General features: G+C 40.9%; 1 protein-coding gene and 1 pseudogene across 4 annotated transcripts in view; one reads left to right on the forward strand and one right to left on the reverse strand.

Moving 5' to 3' along the window:
- The window catches only part of LOC149068785 (putative polypeptide N-acetylgalactosaminyltransferase 9 pseudogene), an 89681-nt pseudogene that overhangs the window by 15805 nt on the left and 54830 nt on the right, over window positions 1-19046 (forward strand). The window contains exon 2 of one of the 3 annotated variants that reach the window (XR_016195116.1): window positions 2392-5520. The product of XR_016195116.1 is annotated as a putative polypeptide N-acetylgalactosaminyltransferase 9 pseudogene, transcript variant X1 (transcript). Of the gene's footprint in view, window positions 1-2391; window positions 6213-19046 lie in introns of those variants that run through there. The other 2 variants (XR_016195118.1, XR_016195117.1) reach the window with 2 other exon arrangements.
- On the reverse strand, window positions 14474-18042 carry LOC149068788 (uncharacterized). Its single transcript, XM_089251220.1, has 2 exons — window positions 17871-18042; window positions 14474-14756 (listed from the first exon to the last, which is right to left on the reverse strand). Exons 1-2 carry the CDS (start codon window positions 18014-18016, stop codon window positions 14474-14476), a joined length of 429 nt encoding a protein of 142 aa, XP_089107346.1. The 5' UTR covers window positions 18017-18042.

The raw sequence follows: 19046 nt of genomic DNA on the forward strand, positions 1-19046 counted from the left end.
AGTTTCAAAGTGCTGATATATTCGAATTCAAAAAATCGGAGTAAAGTTAGAAGAGAACAGCGTAAATGAGGGAAAGGAGCGTTGTGTGTGTGCCCACGTTAGTTTTTTTGTTGTTCTTGCATAACTTTTCTCCGTGCAATAGCGAATATTGTACTTAACAGCTTGGATTTTTTTTTTTTTGATAGTCTCAAGAGAGACAGGGCAACAGCTTTGTAATTGGAAGTTAGCAGAGGTATAAAAATTTAGGGTTTTTATTTTGTGACACACTGTATTTTCACTCTCAAAACTGGTACGGAATAACTTTCGAACACATTTTTAGCGTTCTTTTAAAATTTAATACCTCTACGATGGATGGTTGATGAGATAAAGGCCGCATTAGCACTTACAGGGCACCCTGTATAATCTGTATTTTACGGGATATTCCTGTAATTTTGGCCGTAGCTACAATTTCGTAAAATGTCCAGTTTTTTTGCTTGTATTTTAACCCATACAGTGGCAATCCCGAGCTATCTCATCTTATTTGATCTACTTTATTTCGGCAATTCCAAAATATCTCGGGTTCTCTTACAACTCTCCCAAAACGTCAACCCTGAGTCCACATACTGTTGAAAGTTTTCTTCTCCTGATAACATGCTTACCTTCTCCCCATCGAGCTTATTTTACTGGGGGGAACATCCAGCAGCGTGACGGCAGCGACATCAAATGCCTGGCAATTTGCCCATAGAAATGTACAGTTCGGTCTCTAAATACTGCGTTGTAAAGATTAAAAAAAAAGATACAGAACTCATCTAAAGATGAAAAAAGATCAAATAATTTCTTTAATTAATGCTGAAAAATTTCTTTTATCAATTCTGGATTTTCCTCCATGAATTATTGAATTATTTCCTTTATTAATTATTATTTCTTTCATTACTTCTGGAGTATTTTCTTTCATTAACTCTGAAATTATCTCTTTTATTAATTCTGAAATTATCTCTTTTATTAATTCTGAAATTATCTCTTTCATTAATTCTGAAATTATCTCTTTCATTAATTCTGAACTTATCTCTTTCATTAACTCTGAAATTATCTCTTTCATTAACTCTGAAATTATCTCTTTCATTAATTCTGAAATTATCTCTTTCATTAATTCTGAAATTATCTCTTTCATTAATTCTGGAATTATCTCATCGATGCTGAAATTATTTCTTTCATTTATTGTTTTAAATTCCTGTGGATGCCATAAGAAAATAACGGGGGATTGTGTTTGTTTTCACCGAGTCACGTGATCTTCCGACGAAAGATGTGGTGGGTGGGGGGGACACCGTTCTCAGCACTGCCAAAGCGGAGACCGCTGACGTCATACTCTCCCCAGTAATATAAGCTCGATGCTTCTCCTCTGTTCCGTCGATCGACTGCCAGTGGGCGGAGTCAGCTTTTGTTCAAAGTTGTATAACGGGGTTGAGGAGGGGAAGAGAAGGGATGTGTTTTCCCCCTTTCCCTTTCGAGGTAGCATGCGATTATGCTTATAGCATTAATAACAGAAAAAACTATAGTTTTTTTCCCTCTTGCTTGTTTTTTTTATTATTACTATTTTGTGTTGCGGGGGGGGGGGGGGGGTGCAAAGCATTTGTCAGCTCACGTAATCAGAAAATTACGTTATTCTTCTTGGAAATATGTGGCAATTTCTAGAAGGTTTAGTGACTTCCACTGTGGCAGTTATAATGCAAATCAGGAAAATTTAAAATTTCAAAAACCGCTTGAAGCGTTAACGAAGCCGAAACTTGAATTTTTATTCTTCTGCTGAAATCAAGGCTTCAGATTATTTCCGTGACTTAGAAATTATATTATGATGTTTATGATTCCAATTATCACAATTAATTTTTGTCATCAATTATATTAATTTTACAATAATTTCGATGAATTTTAAATTTTTTCATTGAGACTTACAGTATTACCCTCTATTTCCCGTCATTGACGTTTTTGAGCAATTTTAGCAGTATTTGGCAACTTTACTTACCTTTGACAATTTCTTTGGCTGTAATTGGCCTTTTTCCGTCTCCAGCCTCTGACATTTTTTTTCTTTCGATAATTGTCGATGTCTAGCATGATCCTTATTTCCCGTATTTTTATTAAGGAAATATGGTAAACCATCCACCACTGGCTTTTCCATAGTAGACACGACCATACTTTTCAACAACTTACTTTACCAAAAACCTTTCGCGGGCCGGATGGAACCCTCTGGCAGGCCGCATTTGGCCCGCGGGTTGGAAATTGCGCACCCTATCTCTGAATGTTTCCACGTTTATCCATGACGTGATGAATTTTATTTAGCAAAAAAAGATATCATTTATTTCTTTCCTTTCGTTCAGTCTTCATAAGGGCTCACCTTTTTTGGGTATTCTATTTCAGGTGACTCGCCCCCACGAAAGAACATCATGTGATGGAGCAGTCGGAAATCGAATCACGAGATATCAGTGGCGTAATATACGGGTGATAGAAGCTACTTTAAACTGTCCGTTTGAATACAGTGAGCAGCTAAAGATCAAAATTTGTATAGAGCTGGTGCCGCGGTCAGCACTCGCAAACAACCAACAAGCATAACTAGAAGCCTGTATTCTGGTTTGGGATCAGGGATATGCTTCGAGGAAAATATTTCATAAGCAAAGGGTTCCTCTTCATCTCTGGAGCGTGGCTTTTAATAGCTCTAATGATGGGACATGACTATGAAGAGCTTTTCGGCCCCAGTCCATCCTTGGGGAAAATCATTTTCCAAGGAGTGCGAAGCACCGTCAGTCGTTTGGTGACGACGAACGCAACGAAAGCACCTATTCGTGCGAATAAGCTCAATAAGAGTCAAGTTGCAACTCCGTCAGCGCAGGGGCGAAAAGGCCCCGGAGAATTGGGAGATCCTGTAAGAGTTCTGCTCACCAAAGAGCAGGAGAAACTAGTAGCAGAAGGATTCAGAAATTATGAGTACAACCAGTTCGTCAGCGACATGATTTCCGTCCACAGAACTCTGCGAGACTATAGGAACAAACGCTGCCGGCAGATGGTGTACCCGACGGCTGAACTGCCACCGACCAGCGTCATCATCTGCTTCTACAACGAAGCTTGGAGCGTGCTCCTGAGGACGGTGCACAGCGTTCTTGACAGGTCGCCGGAACGCCTCATCACCGAAATAATACTCGTTGACGATTTCTCAAATCTCCCTCACTTGAAGGAACCTCTCGACGATTATATGAAGGACTTTCCCAAGGTGAAGATCATCAGGGCGAAGAAACGAGAAGGTCTCATAAGGGCGCGTCTTCTCGGGATCGACGTTGCCCGTGGTCCGGTGCTGACATTCCTGGATTCGCACTGCGAATGTTCCGCAGGTTGGCTGGAACCGTTACTATACCGCATCCACCAGAACAGAACTACAGTCGTTTGCCCCATCATAGATGTCATCGATTTCAAAACGTTCGCCTACCAACAGAGCTGGCAGTCTGCCGGGGTCTTCGATTGGACTCTCAATTTCCGGTGGGTGCTCGGACTGAACGGATCGAAGATCGATCGGTTCTTGCCCATGGAGACCCCTGTCATGGCTGGCGGTCTTTTCGCTATCGATAAGGAATTCTTCGAGAAATTAGGAACGTACGACCGCGAATTCGACATCTGGGGTGGCGAAAATTTAGAGCTGTCTTTCAAGGTTTGGATGTGCGGCGGAAAATTGGAACTCATTCCTTGTTCCCGAGTGGGACACGTTTTCCGGAGGAAAGCTCCCGATTCGTGGGACGACAGAGTGGTTCCACTGCGTAAGAACGTCCTGCGAGTGGCAAAGGTGTGGATGGACGAGTACGCGCAGTATTACTACGACAGAATCGGGATGGCGGAGATAAACGCGACGGACTGCGGTGACGTCACGAGCAGGATCGAGCTGAGAAAGAGCTTGAACTGCGAGAATTTCAAGTGGTACCTGGACAACGTTTATCCGGACGTCTTCCTGCCGGACCAGGCGATCGTCTCCGGAGTGATCAGGAAGATCGACTCGGGTAAACGAGGTTTGTGCATCCGGGGCGAAGATCGGGTGGATCTTCTCGGTAGACCGATCTATCTGCAAGCCTGTAACGGGAACGTGTACACTCAGCTATGGCAGCTGACGGCCCGCGACGAAATCCGCAGGGCCGACGCGTGTCTGGAGTACGACGGGAAGTCCGGAGTTTGGGTCGCCGACTGCTATCGCGAGCAGAAACAGAAACAGCAGTGGCGTTACGATCAACTGACGAGCGACATCGAGTACAAGGACAGCGGGTTGTGTTTGGAAATGGAAAAGGATATGCGTAGCGTCAGTTTGAGGAAGTGTTCCGGGGAACTGAAGCAGAAGTGGTCGTTTGAAGGACGCGATTTATCGAAATTCAAAAAGGCCTGAGTAATGTACCCGCGAGGATGTTTCAGAAAGGATTCCCTTCCCTCCCCCCCCCCCATTTTGAAACGACACAACCTGGAAACTGTGATAAAAAAGATGAAACAAGTAGTTCTTTTAATGGGCAGGACAAGAATTTCAATTAAACCGGTTTGTGAAATTAGTTGCAATCTTGGTTAATAGATGGCGCCACCGTCTTCATCCGATTCCTTTCGTGCTTTGTATGATTTTGTCTTCTGCTAACTTCAGTCTGCTTTCGAATGGCCCCGGCGCTGGTTGCTTCTTATGGAGTTAGGATGAGCGCCGTGGACCTGCATGTATCCGTAACTGGGTGGCCCTCTTGGCTAGGATGCTGAAAGATTTCTCAAACATGGTTCCGTCTACCGCATAAATCCCATCTGGGCACAGAGTGGGAACCATGTTCTGGTGTGGTGTGTGCGCGCAAACATGGGTGAAATCACAAAACGATGGATTCGAATTGTTCGTCTTGCTCAGCAGTGATATGACAAGAATGGTGAAGTTTGAAGCAAATTTTTCTGCAAATGCCTCCACTATAATGGATGCCTCATAGATGAGCTCTTCAAGATGATCCAACATTTGAAGACTCTTGCTGTAAACAATGACATTCAAATGGCCCCATAGAAAGAAGTAGGAAAATAAAATCAACTGCGACGCCATCTATAAGTTAAATTTGTAGTTAATTTTGCAAACCGGTGTATTTAAAATTCCAGACGCACCACAAAACATACCACTTTTTTCATCCTTCTTTCCGTAGATAGTGGTTTACGGAAAAGTCCCTGCCAACAATTCACCGATACATCCCCCATCGTCACGCAATTCACAGCTGGGAAAATTCCCCGACAATAGTTCGTGATTAGTGAGTGAGTGATCGAGTGATTGAGCAAGTAAATGCATGGTGAGCGAGTGAGTGACCGAATGAGTAGGCGAATTAGCTAGCGAAATACATAGTGAGTTAGTGACCGTACGAGTGACTCAGTGAGTGGGTTTGTGAATATTCGCATGAGTGACCGTATGAATGACTGGGTAAGTGAGCGAGTCAGTAACCGTATAAGAGAACCAGTGAGTGATCTGTTGAGTGAGTAAATGAGAGATTGAGCGAGTAAGTGACGCAGTGTGTGTATTTGTGTGTGAGGGAGTGACATTAGGAGTGCCGCTCATTTGCTCATCTGCTCACTCACTAACTCCTTGAGTTACTTGATCAATCACTCGTGTGATCACTGGCTCACTCACTTGCTCATCCAATCACTCACTATGTATGTCACTTTGACGATGAATTGTTTTTCTGTGAATCGCGTGGCGGTGAAATATTATCGGTGAATTTTCCGCACACGGTAAAGATAGTGGATACCGAAATCATAAGAACCTCTTAGACCGGGATTACAAAAGTTCTTTTATAAAATTCGAAAATTCAACCAGTAAGATCATCGGTTGCATTTGCTCAAATGTAACCTATGAGGTTTATTGGCTGGATTTTCCAAGTTTTATAAAAGTTTTGTAAAAGCTCTTTGATAAAACTTAAAAAATTCAACCGATAAGAGTACCGGTCACATTCGAGCGAATATGTAACCAACAGACATTGTTTCTCTTCAAGTTTGGTAAAAGATCACTTATCAAACTTTTACAGTGTAATCTCGTCCTTACTGGGAACTCTATGTCCAACTTATTGACTCTAGTCGTCCAAGTTACTTATTGGACGACTAAAGTGTAAAAATTCGCTCATCTGCATCAGAAATAAACAATTGGAAAAGTTGTTTTTATCCTTTTTACTTGCAAGCGACATAAAATCGAAACATATTATTATACGTACATATCTGGTGGCATGAGCTTCACGCTGACTCATGTTTGTGCAATGCTTTGACTTCGTATTTTCCCAATCTCGAGGGATAAGGCCAAGAGAACCGAGTCTGTATGTTTGGATATGATTCAGTTCTGAACACCTACAAGCGGGGGTGGGGAAGTAAAACACAAAACGACACGCATATGAGTTAACAAACACACTTTACAGCACAATCGTACAAAGACTTACAGATAACAATTTTTTTAGCACAAACATGAAAGTTAACGTATTACAACATCTGAAGCGTTTTCACTCTTCTTCGCAGAAAGTCACCAAAAGTGGGAGAATCATGTCTATTTTTAATATTTTCAATCTCGTGGACAATTTTCATATTGGAAGTTAAAGGACAGAGGGAGCGTTTAAAAATTTAGATTTTTCTTTTCATTTTGTAACACGCTGTATTCTCACTCTCAAAACTGGTACAGGGCAATTTTTGAACGCCTTTTGAGCAATCTTTAAATTGAAACTATACCTCTACGACGGACGGTTGATGAGATAAAGGCCGCATTAAGCACCTATAGGACACCCTGCATATTTTCGTTTTGCACATCCCCGTTTTAGCACACGGGGTCTATATAAAAGTTAATTTTGCAAAAGGTTGTAGAGATATCTGCTGTGCAAACAATTCGCCTGTATAGTGTATACTTCACGGTAAGTGTGCTAAATCGGTTATTTCAAATTCCCTTTATTTAAGATTTTTATACACAGTTACAAAACATTTAGGGGCTAAGTAAGATTATGCATACTTACCAATCTTTTCGGTAAGTTTGATAAATTTATCACTTTTATGCCGGCGAATAGGCATAATGATCAAGTGTCGTTGGTAAATGTGATAAATACTTGAAATTTATCGCCTTTATGTGTGACTATGCACAATACCCTAGTGTAATTGGTGAATTTGATAAATATGAACAAAATTCCAAATGAGTCTGGTATTTGTGATTGATATAGTCGGACACCGATATAATGATAACAAATTTTACGATCGTACCCCAATATAATGATGACAAATTTTACGATCGTACCCCAATATAATGATAACCATAGGCGTACGCAGAGTTTTTTCAAGGGGAAGGGGGGGGGGTTTAAAATTGTCCTGCAAAATAACACTATAATTTCGTCTTGAAGGGGGGTTAGATCCCCAAACCCCCCCCCTTTGCGTACGTCAATGATGATAACAAATTTTACGATCGTACCCCAATATAATGACATGTATAAATTATCATTACACAGTACATCATATAGTACGATTTATCATGGTTACCAACGACGTGGAGCCATGGTCCCCACATCCTATAGCAGGGCCCCTAGGTTGGGATCTTTTGCGGGGGCCCCCCCGACCAGACTTTCACGGGCCCCTTTATGATGAATTTATAGCGTGAAAAAACAAAAACATTGTGAAAATTATCCCGGGCCCCAGGGCTGGAGCCTTGTCAACCTACCCGTTGTGGGGGGGGGGGGGGAGCATGCGTGGAGCTTGGGTATTGTGCATAATCACCGGTAAAAATCATAATTTTTTCAGCACTTATTAAATTCACCACCGACGCTTGAGTGCTATGCATAATCGATGGTAAGAGTGATAAATTTAGGGGAAATTTATCAAACTTACCAAAAAATGCTCGGCGATTATGAATCATAACTGGATTTATCACCTTTACCGTAACATGTATATTTCTTACAAGACGAAAATTTCGATTCCTTTTCTTTCTTTCTAGGTAAGAAAAGTGAGAAAAACAAATTGGCACAGGCACAAATAATGTATTTTAATGTTTGTTCAGAGAAAAAAAACCATGCTTTGCTCACTTTTGAGTTTGCTCTGCCGAGGATTCGTTTAGATTGAGTGACTGTTTCTCTCCTTGTGATGCGACCGACGAACTCGGTGACTCCAGACTTTCGGTAAATCGCACTTCCAACTTATGAAGCATAACAAATAGAAAGAATAAATAAATAATGAACACATACACTGTACGGTCGATACGGACAGTGTGCTAACCAATATGAGGAGACATGCGGATCATCGTCGATTTTGGGGTTAAGATGGAAATCCGCTCACGTTCTTTGGCGCCATCACGTTCCCGTCACTCTGGACTAGGTATTCGGGAACATCCCAGGAAATTGTAGAGTTGTCCTCTTTCAGTTCCAGAGCTGCTAATCTTCTTTCCACTTTCTGCGTTAGAAGAAAATCTGAAATTAGTTTGGTCCCCGTACAAGAACAACAGGACGCTGTCTCGTGACCAGTGTCGTCTTAACGCATGGGCCCACCCGGGAAGCCTCACAAAAACGAGATCCGGTTGAAAGTTTCTATAATTTCTAAGGTAGGGCCTCAGAAAAACCTCTTGGCCCGGGGGGCCCCCATGATGCTCTTAAGACGGCCCTGCTCGTGACCGCGTCAAATCAGCCGGATCATTAGTTATTCTTTATAACGTCTTTGCTCTTTTATTATCACATTCAATAACACATTCTTTTTTTAAAAAAAACCCCGTAAAAACACACACCAATGAAATATTTAAATCGTAAAATGCGTAAAAAACACGTAAAATATAAAAAATTATTACATATCACATTAAGTGTCATCATAATCGCATTAAGTTATGATCATTTTTGTCGCACCACCGTCGTTTCCCGCACACGAGGGCTAATTTTTTCTTTTAGACCGGGACCTACGATTTATTGCCGATTCCGAACGGCAGGCTTGTTTTTTTATACTCATCGAGAGGTTGATGCGCTCACCTCTCGATGTGGGACTCGATGCGGTAGCAATCCTTTTCTGCGGCCATGTCGTCGTTTCTATTGCACAAGTTTCTGACATGGGCCGAACCGGGTGTCGAACTCGTGACGCCTCTAAACAGCCCTTGGTACCTTAGGCGAATATCTTATCGACCTGGACTACCGCGTTCATCATATTACGTTACAGCATATTATCACACACACACATTAAGTTACAGCATTATATATCACACTAATATACTAAATAACCACATCAAGTATAATATCATAATCACATCAAGTTATATCACAATCACATTAAGTTATATCATGATCACACACACACATTAAGTTACAGCATTATCACACCCTTATAGCATGAAGTTGTAGTACTCGATCATTTTCCCAAATTGCTAAAGCTCTCGTGATATTGAGAATTGCTGCGTCAAAACGGCGGCGTCCAATCAGTTGATGTCAAAACGGCACGGGTTCAAATCTCCCGCGTCCAAACGTAATGCACCGTCATACAAGTACTACTTCCACCAACTAGTGCTTGGAATAAGCATACAGGGTGGTCATGGAACAACTTCCGATATACGAGCCCCTAGCGGTCGCAAAAATCAACGAATGAGAATGAAATTCAAGAGATATACAATCAAACTCGGTTACAACGACATCGGAGACTCCACGAAATTCCGTCGTTATAACCGAGGTGTCGTTACAGTCAAGGTTGACGTTTTCGAGTCCACCTCTCGTTTTTTGTCAAAAAATTAAATCAGATACAACCAAATGCAGTGTAAGAAGGGGTTTTTTTTTTTTCGTTGTGATAATGGTGACCATAATTTGATCGAGAAAAATACGGAGAAGCGGGACCACATGAATACGGGCAATTGCCAATTCTTGCCAAAAATCGGCGAAATCTGCACTTACAAATAACCTTGTACGAAATACAGTGCTTACAGCATGTCTGTAAAATGTATATCACGAGAGAAACAATTGAAATTGAAAATTGCAAATATGTGAGAGGAATATTTATAAGCATACTAATCATTACGCAGTTGATGAATATTATGCAATTCAACTTCATCTCCGATTCCAGTAAAAATTATGGTTAAAAAGCAAACCTCGTCGAAAAAAAAACCAGTGCATTTCTTATGACAAAAAACTCGGGAAGGCAAAAATTACGAGAAAACACGGAAAATTTCTGGTACGCGTGGTTTAATTGATCATGTTGGAGTGTCAAGCGCTCACACATGCACATTTCTTTTTCCTTTTCAAGAGGCAGAAATTTCCTCAATGTGATGAGCTCCGATTCTATGAATTTCTTGGGGGGAAAAAACCGTTAAAACAGCAGCGAAAAACGACGAAAATTTGTCGTTATATTCGAGGCCGTTGCCTTTTTACCGCCGTTATGAGCAAAGGTTCATTGGCATTAATCTCTATGAGAACCAGTCCATACAGCCAATTACTGACGTTATAGCCGAGGTATCGTGACAACCGAGTTTGACTGTGGGTGGTTTTTTTTTAAGTATGCGCTCAAGAACGAGAAGAGAAACAAAAAAAAACCTAGTTCTTGCAGTTATAATTACAGCAGCAAAATTTCGCAAAATTCAAATAGCAACATTATTTATGCACTGCTAAGTGGCTGTTGCAGTGAAACGGAACCTGCAAGCACCATAATCGCCGGTGCACAACGCAGACAAAGAAAGATCTCACCAAGAGGTTTAGTGCGCTAACCCCTCAGTGGAGGACTTCCTGCGGCAATTATGTGATCTGCATTGATTGTTTCTACATGTTTCTTTGTCTGCGTCTAGCTCTGCCGTACCGGTACCGTTTTAAAACCATTCGTGCTTCTTCACTGCGCCGATCATTTTGCAATGCATAAAAGTGAGTGTTGCCACTTGAATTTTTCGAAATTTTGTTTGCTGTGACCGTATCTAGAGAGCTAGGTTTTTGTTTCTCGTGTCATTCTGGAGCGCATATCCCTGAAACGACTGCACCGCGGCCACTAGGGGCTCGTATATCGGCAAAGTTATTTTATGAACCACCCTGTACTTAGCTTAGCATATATCGCAATGAAAAAAAAAATTGGGTTTGCTAAATCGTTATTTTTATGCATTTTCAGCGGCGTTATGTGAGTCATGTTTTATATAATTCACACATTCGTTGATATTTCTCTTCCTTGAAACCGGAGGGTATACAATCGGAGGCCCGCGGGCCACTTGCGGGCTAAATAAGCAATCTTGATCCCACTGGATCCTTGTATAATTTGGTAACATTATAATCCAATTGCAACATTTATTACAATTGCAACATTACAATGAAATTATTAGAGAAAATTGCGTTTTTTTTAAATGATTTGTTTGTAAAAGTGGAAAGAATGATCTCGTTGGCTCAGATTGACAAGTTCGGCTTCAAAAAGGTGCTTGAATGAGCAGGGCCGTCTTAATATCATCGTGGGTCCCTGAAAAAAAGACTTTCTAGGGACCCCCTACGTTTCTAAAAATACCAGCCCACCAGTTTACATACTTACTCTTGAAAATAAGACCAAAAGACCTCATTATCATGGGGACCCCCTATGGATCTGAGACCCCGGCCATGGCCCCCACAAGGGGTGGGCCGACAAGGCTCCAGTCCTGGGGTCCGAGAGGATTTTAATCATTTTTTTGTTTTTTCACGCTATAAATTCATCATAAAGGGGGGCCCCCGTGAAAGTCTGGACGAGGGGCCCGTAAAAGATTCCAGCCTAGGAGCCCTGCTTCAGGATGTGGGGGCCATGGCCACGGCCCCCGCGTTAAGACAGCTCTGCTCTCTCATCGGTGCTCTTTATATTTCAGTTCGACTCATAATGATTTCTACTTCCGTTAGTGCGGCTCAAAATAGATTTCCCATCGTTCAAATAAGGCCCAAAGTACCTAAACGTTTGAACTCCGCTGTTTTGAATCGAACCCGAAAGAATAATATCGTTATAATAACTATTCCAGTGCATAAAAATTGGCACTGTTTCCAAATGAGAGCTATCACTGAATTGAACAAACATGTTTATGAACACTGTAAAGCCGGTCGTCCACTGGAAGCGATAAGCACCTGTATTCGACTTGACTACTTGAAAGCATTAACTTAATCACTTCATCATTGACTACTTGATCACTTACTCAAACTAGAACCCCTAGAAGAACCAAAACCTGTATACGTTGACCGCCTACGGTGGCAACAAGTTTCAGGGCTAACTTTCAAAGTTTGTGATCCATTAGCCCTTTCCTAGAAAAACGGTTCAACTTAAGCTGCTAGTTTCAGTTTTCGCCTTCACCTGCTGCAATGAAGCATCAGTGTCGTCGGAGCCAGGGATGCTGTGGGTGCACGAGCACCCAAGGTGATTAGTGACACTGGGTCCTAGCATTCTTAGAATTGATTCAGAAACCAAAGTTTCCTACATGAAGTTCAAGACGAGCACTCACGGGTTCGAAACACTTCCGACGCCCTTGGGGCACAGGTTGGTAACACACTGGCCCAGCCTGGCTCAATGTTCCTAGGTGAATATTTGCTTCCAAAACAATTTAATACGCCAACATATGTTGTGACTGTTGGCGTTCTTCGACCAGTATGTGGTCAGACTGATAGGAAAGGAAGACAGCTCCTTTGACTTGTGATGGAGACTGGAAGACTCTGATTGTTCTCTTTGACCAACCCTTTCAGCCTCCATCGTTTGGCCATCACTCCCAATGGAGGAGTGACCGCCTTATTCACCCATGAACAACCTTGGAACGTATTGGGCCAAGCTGGACAGAGTGTGACCTTTAAGGCCCGTTTACACGAGGCAAGCGCTTTAGTTGGTAACTTAATTTCAACTTACCGATTCTTCTTGAAACTGTCCACACGATAAGTGGTAAGTAGGCGCTCATTGGATAATTTTTACGGAGGTGAGCGCAGTTAGCGCATGCGCGCTTCAGTCTACTCAAATCCACGGAGAGAGACAGACGCACAACGCGCGGGAGAATAATAGTAATAATTTTTTATTTATCTGGCATTCAGAGAGGTGCTTTTTTTAAAGCTCATAGCTTTCGTAACGATGGATGAAGATGATCAGGTAGAACTTACGAATACTGTGATCAGAGCCACATTATATGATATTTTTTTTAAAGAATATAAATTTATTCATTTTCACTTACTCAAGGGGGGGGGGGGGTATAGTTATATGATACACATTGAGGACGATGTATATTCTGACTCCAATTGAAGAAACGGTTGATAATATTTAAGTTCATTTAATTTTAAAAAAACTATTTACATAGGTTAACAATATTAATCCCAAATAATAAAAAAGGAGAAACTCTTTTCTCACTTGCGCGAGAGCAAGAAGTAGGTCACGCAAGGGAAACAGTTCGCTTGTCCCCTTTTTTCGCCTCTGCCACCCACGCAAGGGGGCGAGAGATGTCGCCACAGCGAAAAAAAGAATACACAACATATTATAAACTTAAGTAAGTCATCGAGAAGAAATATGAGACTTCTCTATTTCTCCTCTAAGTTGTAAATACCGATTATATGATATTTTAATCGATGTTAAAGAGGAGATAATTATGAATTATGTAAGCCGAAAATACGGGAGAAGATTCTTGGCATTCGTAGGAAATTCTAAGGGTTAAAAATTAAATAATCAAAATTCATTAAACAAAAATTATTTCCAAATTTTCGAAATCATTATTATTTTTTAATTTGATCTATAGAGATGATATCTTTATGTTAAATATTTGATCGTGTATTTTTACAACAGATGGTAGCAAATTCGTTCTGGACGAGAGAAATATTCGAAACCCCCCTCTCCAGTTTTTAATATATAAATTCTCCCCACCAGATAAAAAAAATTGAAGATTCAAAAATATATAACTCCTGACATCACGTCGACAAAATATTCCATAGCTTTTCCCAACATCGAATAATTTTAGCTTGTTTGAATAAGGTAATTTCCATTTCTATAGTTCAACAAACATTCATGGCGAAGATATTTTTCAATAAACTTGAAGATTGTGTCCTCTGGCCACCTCACCATCCAATATTTCGGCGGAATTCTAGCGAAACTTCAGGAGACGACGGAGTATGAACAGGTTCACGCTTGAGATCAAAATAAACCCCTCCGTGAGAGAGCAAAAAGACCCCTCCAGAGCGACAGGTCACGCCCACTGGCGCATGCGCATAGGTCTACTTAACCGGAAAAAATAGAACCGTTCTTATCTCACTTACCAACTAAATCACTTCTGCACTTGCGCGCTTGCCAACTAAAGCCGTGTAAACGGCCCTTATCGTCTGCATACATTGTATCGTTCTTGGCAACTAAAAATTAAGTTACCAACTAAAGCGCTTGCCTCGTGTAAACGGGCCTTTAGCTGAAGACGGGTGGACTTCTTACAGAGGTAGTCGACTCAGCCACCACCCCGAATAAGATTATGGGGGGGGGAGGGGGTGTTGGCTCAGCAGGTTTATACTGTACTATAATTTTTAAACTATATTACTATATATATATTTGCCCATTATTTACGTGCCTGCTTTTGCTTGAGTGATCGTGCAGCGAGAGCTTCTTCCAGATTCCGAAGCGTTTGCATCTCGACGCGAAGCTCTTTCTCCTGTTGCTTGAGCTCTAGATCTTCCTCGAGGAATTCGGCCGCCGTTTTTAAAACCTCGTTCAGAAGGAGCTTCTTGATGAGCGCTTCCTCGCGCTTCTCCACGAATATCTCCGGCAGGCCCTCGATCTGAGTGAGTTCCTTCATGGAGGCCACGAGCTTCGAGACCCTCGATTCCATTTCGTGTAGACCCCTGCGTGACAAAGACAAAAAAAAAAACGGGACGCTCTTCAACAAAGAAAAAAAAAAAAAGAATACAGAAAACAAGAAACATTTTACTTGAGAATTGTCTTGATTATGATAATTTAATAATTAGCTTCACTTCACAGCCTCGACACCTGCTTATCTGAAACGTTTAAAGCCTCTGTGGAGTGTCTACCATCATGGAAAAATCACGAAATTTTTACGAATATATTTTTGGATTTTTCCTAGCAAAGTCAAGGACTCGATTTCATTTCCGAAAATCATCACCCCCACCCCCTCCTTATCGGGCTTCCCATCATCGCGAAAGCCCTATAGATATCCGATAGATCGTGCAGTGGCGGTCGGCTGAGGTTGGTTTTCCTATACCGTTCTGACTTTGAAGCGTGAAATGTGAGCCGTTCCTCGTTTTAAAACGAAGAAAAAGTCACTACAGCGGGCAGCAGAAACAACCATGGGGTTTCTATTGTCGATCGTCATTGTGACAAATCTAGACGAAATGTTTCATTTTGAGTGAAAAAGAGCTATTCGGCCGAACAACGAGTGTTCAATCGCCAAAGTCACCAAATAACGGTAATATAATTAGGTACAGCATTTAAATTTGGTATTAAATTGTCAAGGTCACCAAATAACGATATTGAAGTGCCAACGTCACCAATGAGAAGTCTCTATTCGTCAAAGTCACTGAATAATGAGTATTGTTAACTCGTCACAATGCTATACAGGCACAAGCACACCGCGCATCACACTGAAGTACCAAAAGCCATGGGCTAATAGTTGCAGATTTTTTCCAGTGAAGCAAATAGAATTCCTTCGTGTATCTTGGACACTTTTTTTTTATATGAGACACTACATTTTATCTTATTATTTTCTTGCCACTGCACTTCACCGGGCTATAGGCTTTCTTATGGGTGTCCCAAATTATTTGCACAGCCGTCTACATCTTAGTCTCTGCAACCGTTGACTTTAGAAACAAACTTTCAATTGCAAAATGTTTTCAAATGACATGCAGTTACTTCAAATCACGAAATTTGTTTGAGTGGTCGTATGCATGAGAAAAATAAAGAAATCAATTATTTATACAGTGCTAAAAACCCCGTATGCTAAAACTTGCAATTGCTGATATGTAGATCCCGTTCGGTCTGAAAAAAGTCATTCCCATAGAAAATTCGTATTTTCAAGTATTACGTAAGCAGATTTTCATCCATATTTTTGACCCCCCCCCCTTGTCAGCAAAACACTGACACCACCCCCCCCCCCGTCAGCAAAATTTCGTCAGCAGCTTAGAATATTTCATATCTTTAAAAAGGGGTGGTTGAAGTGGCGTAAGCAACCTTCAAACCCCCCGTCCCGTCCCCCTCGTCATCAAAAGTCAGCAAATCCGAACCCCCCCCCCTCCCCCTCGATGCTGACGTAATACTTGAATGACCCCTATCAAATATATAAAATCACGATGTTTCGGCAACTTATCACTGTGTTGACAAGTTTTCGTTGGCTCAAAAATTGTCATTTTCAGGGATTGCATACAAATATATAATGAAACTCTACCACCTCGTGAATTTTTTTTAAATTAACAATAAATAACAATTACGTTTTGGGACAATCATTTTGACAATTACAGGATTTTTACAACTTTGAATTTAATTGACGTTTCTCAATTTTTGAACCACACCCCCAATCATTGGCGATAAATGCTGAAAACTCCAAAGTCAAATACCTCCACTAATATTGCACTTAAAAACGTGCAATTTTCTTGCAAATGATTTCGCAGGAACCGCATTTACATTTCACTGCAGTAATTAAAATTTTTAGCACGCAGGGGGTCTGCGTAAAAAGTTGATAATTTTTTTGTTATTTATATGTATTCGATTCCCTTGGTGGAAATTTAAGACATTTTGAGTGGCTCTCGACGTCATTTGAAAACTTCCTATAATGGAAAGTATGTCTCTAGTACGTTAAGGGTTGCAGAAAGATCAGCTGCTCAAAAAATTTGAACAGCCCGTATTAGATCCGATCCAAAACCACGTTAACCCGTGGCTTTTGTCATCTCAATCCCTTCGCTAATAAGCGATTGGCAAGAAATTCGGATGACCTCTATTTGACGAATCGGCGATAAATATGGTAACCTTGTCCTAACCCGACAGCACGTTAGAAAAAGGAAAAAAAAAGAATGTAGAATAGAAAAGGAAGAAAAAAAATGAAAGAGTAAAACAGTATAACAGGTAAGTTGATAAGAATGTAGATAGAAAGTACATTTCTCTTTTCACCTTCACCCTACTACAGTCGAATCCCATTTTAACGAATACCGTTATAGCGGAAAATCTCGTTTTAACGAACACTTTCATAATCCCCCTTTCAAGTTTATATAGGAGCAATGCAAAAACCTAGAATTCCTTTATAACGAAGTGATTTCTCCGGTCTCTTGAAGTCCGTTATAACGGGATTCGACTGTAGTTCTCTTTCACTCTTATAAAAAAGATACATCATGCGTGGGAAAAGAAATCACCATCATGGTACACAAAAAACCAAGAAGAAAATAAATTACAGGGTTGCAACAAAGATCCGGGATGATGAGGAGAGAGGAAAGAAAACAGAGAGGACGTATTTGAATTTATTACACTGGCGTTTGGACGCAATATTACGTCCTTGATCGTAAAGTGGTTAGTGGTGAAATCGGTTGAAACACGCAGCAAAGAAATCAATCTAAAACAAACATATACAGGGTGTTCCCCTCTTACCGTTGTCCAATAGCTATTTCCTGAACCGTTGGGTTTTACAGAGAGAGAGAAGACGCCCATCATCTTAACTGCCGTTCAAATTAAAAAAATATATTAATGAAAAAGTTGGGGAATTTAAATTTTAATATGGTCCCCCGTCCTCTAACCTCCAATTATAAAGTTGTTGCCCTGTCTGTCCTGAGGCCAACAAAAAAAATTCCACGTTTTTTTAATTTGAACGGTAGTTAAGATGATGGGCGACATCATTTGTGAAACATTTTTCCTAATTGAAAGTTATCTCCTTAAAACTCAAGTGATTCGGGAAATAGCCATTGGACAACGATAAGAGTGGACACCTCGTGTATTCGTCATAAGAAAGGTGTATATACCAGTCGCATTTCCTTTCGATTTTCTCTTGGACCTGTAGGAGTGTGCGGTGAAGATCCTGTTCTTTGTCCAAGACGGATTTCTTGACGGACAGCATCGCTGACAGCAGCGCTTCGCTCTCGCGCGAATCTGCTTCCAAGAGACTCATTTTCTTCCCTGGAAAGACACGCGAAAAATCAGCAAATTTTGACACCGAATGGCCACAAACGTCCCGTTTCAAAATAGCACAGTCCCGATTTGTGAGTTTTTCTGAGCGAATTTGGTTTTGAAGAGGAAATATTTTTGTTCTTATATATTGTCTGGAATCTGGTTTGGCGAGGAAGTACAGTCGAATCTCGTTATAACGAACTCCAAGAGACCAGAGAAATCCTTCGTTATAAAGAAATTTAAGGTTTTTTCATTGTTCCTATGTAAACTTATCTGGGGATTAGAAAAGTGTTTGTTAAAACGAGATTTTCGCTATAACGGTATTCGTTAAAATGGGATTCGACTCAATTAACTTATAAATGTTTGAAAATTAATCAGGACATTGGCAAGAACACCAGCAGATAATCGCCAAATATGGTGTCTCTTTTTTCTCGTGTTTTTAATCCGCCTTTCAAAGTTTCAATTTTAGCATTTCTTTAGTTATATCGGTTTTATATCGAATAAATATTATAGGCAACCAAGAGTTGTAAGAACCCGATTTCTAATGAAAATCGGTGGGGTTGCCAAGGCTGCCATTAGTCCTGGCGCGGATTATGAGATGGCATAGGATTACCAAAATCGCAGTGTATTAACAGATCTAAGAAGTCATAGCTGCCGCCAACTTGGCTCTACAACAATAGTGGGGATTGTGCCTACTTTTTGTGAATAGTAGTGGTAATTTTGGCTCAGGTTCCGGATAATACATAAGTACAGAAATATTTGTGGTATTTGGCTATATGATTCTATTCCATCGTACAGATAACTGGTTCGCCTAGTTCCAGAACAGTGTCTGGACAATATCGACTCCTGAGGAGCAATCAAATGGTCCAGCGCGGTGGTAGAAGTTACGAAACTAGAAGTTATAAATAATATAGGATCATATCGAGCTTATATGTATTGCTGGAGGGAGCATCCAACAATTGAACTGTGCATTTCAATGGGGAAATTGCTAGGCACGAACTGTGTTATTCACCGAGTCACGTGATTTCCTT

Source organism: Pholcus phalangioides, unplaced genomic scaffold (assembly GCF_987345545.1).
Source record: "Pholcus phalangioides strain wild (caught in Gottingen) unplaced genomic scaffold, Ppha-v1.0 ptg000024l_1, whole genome shotgun sequence".
NCBI lineage: Eukaryota > Metazoa > Arthropoda > Arachnida > Araneae > Pholcidae > Pholcus > Pholcus phalangioides.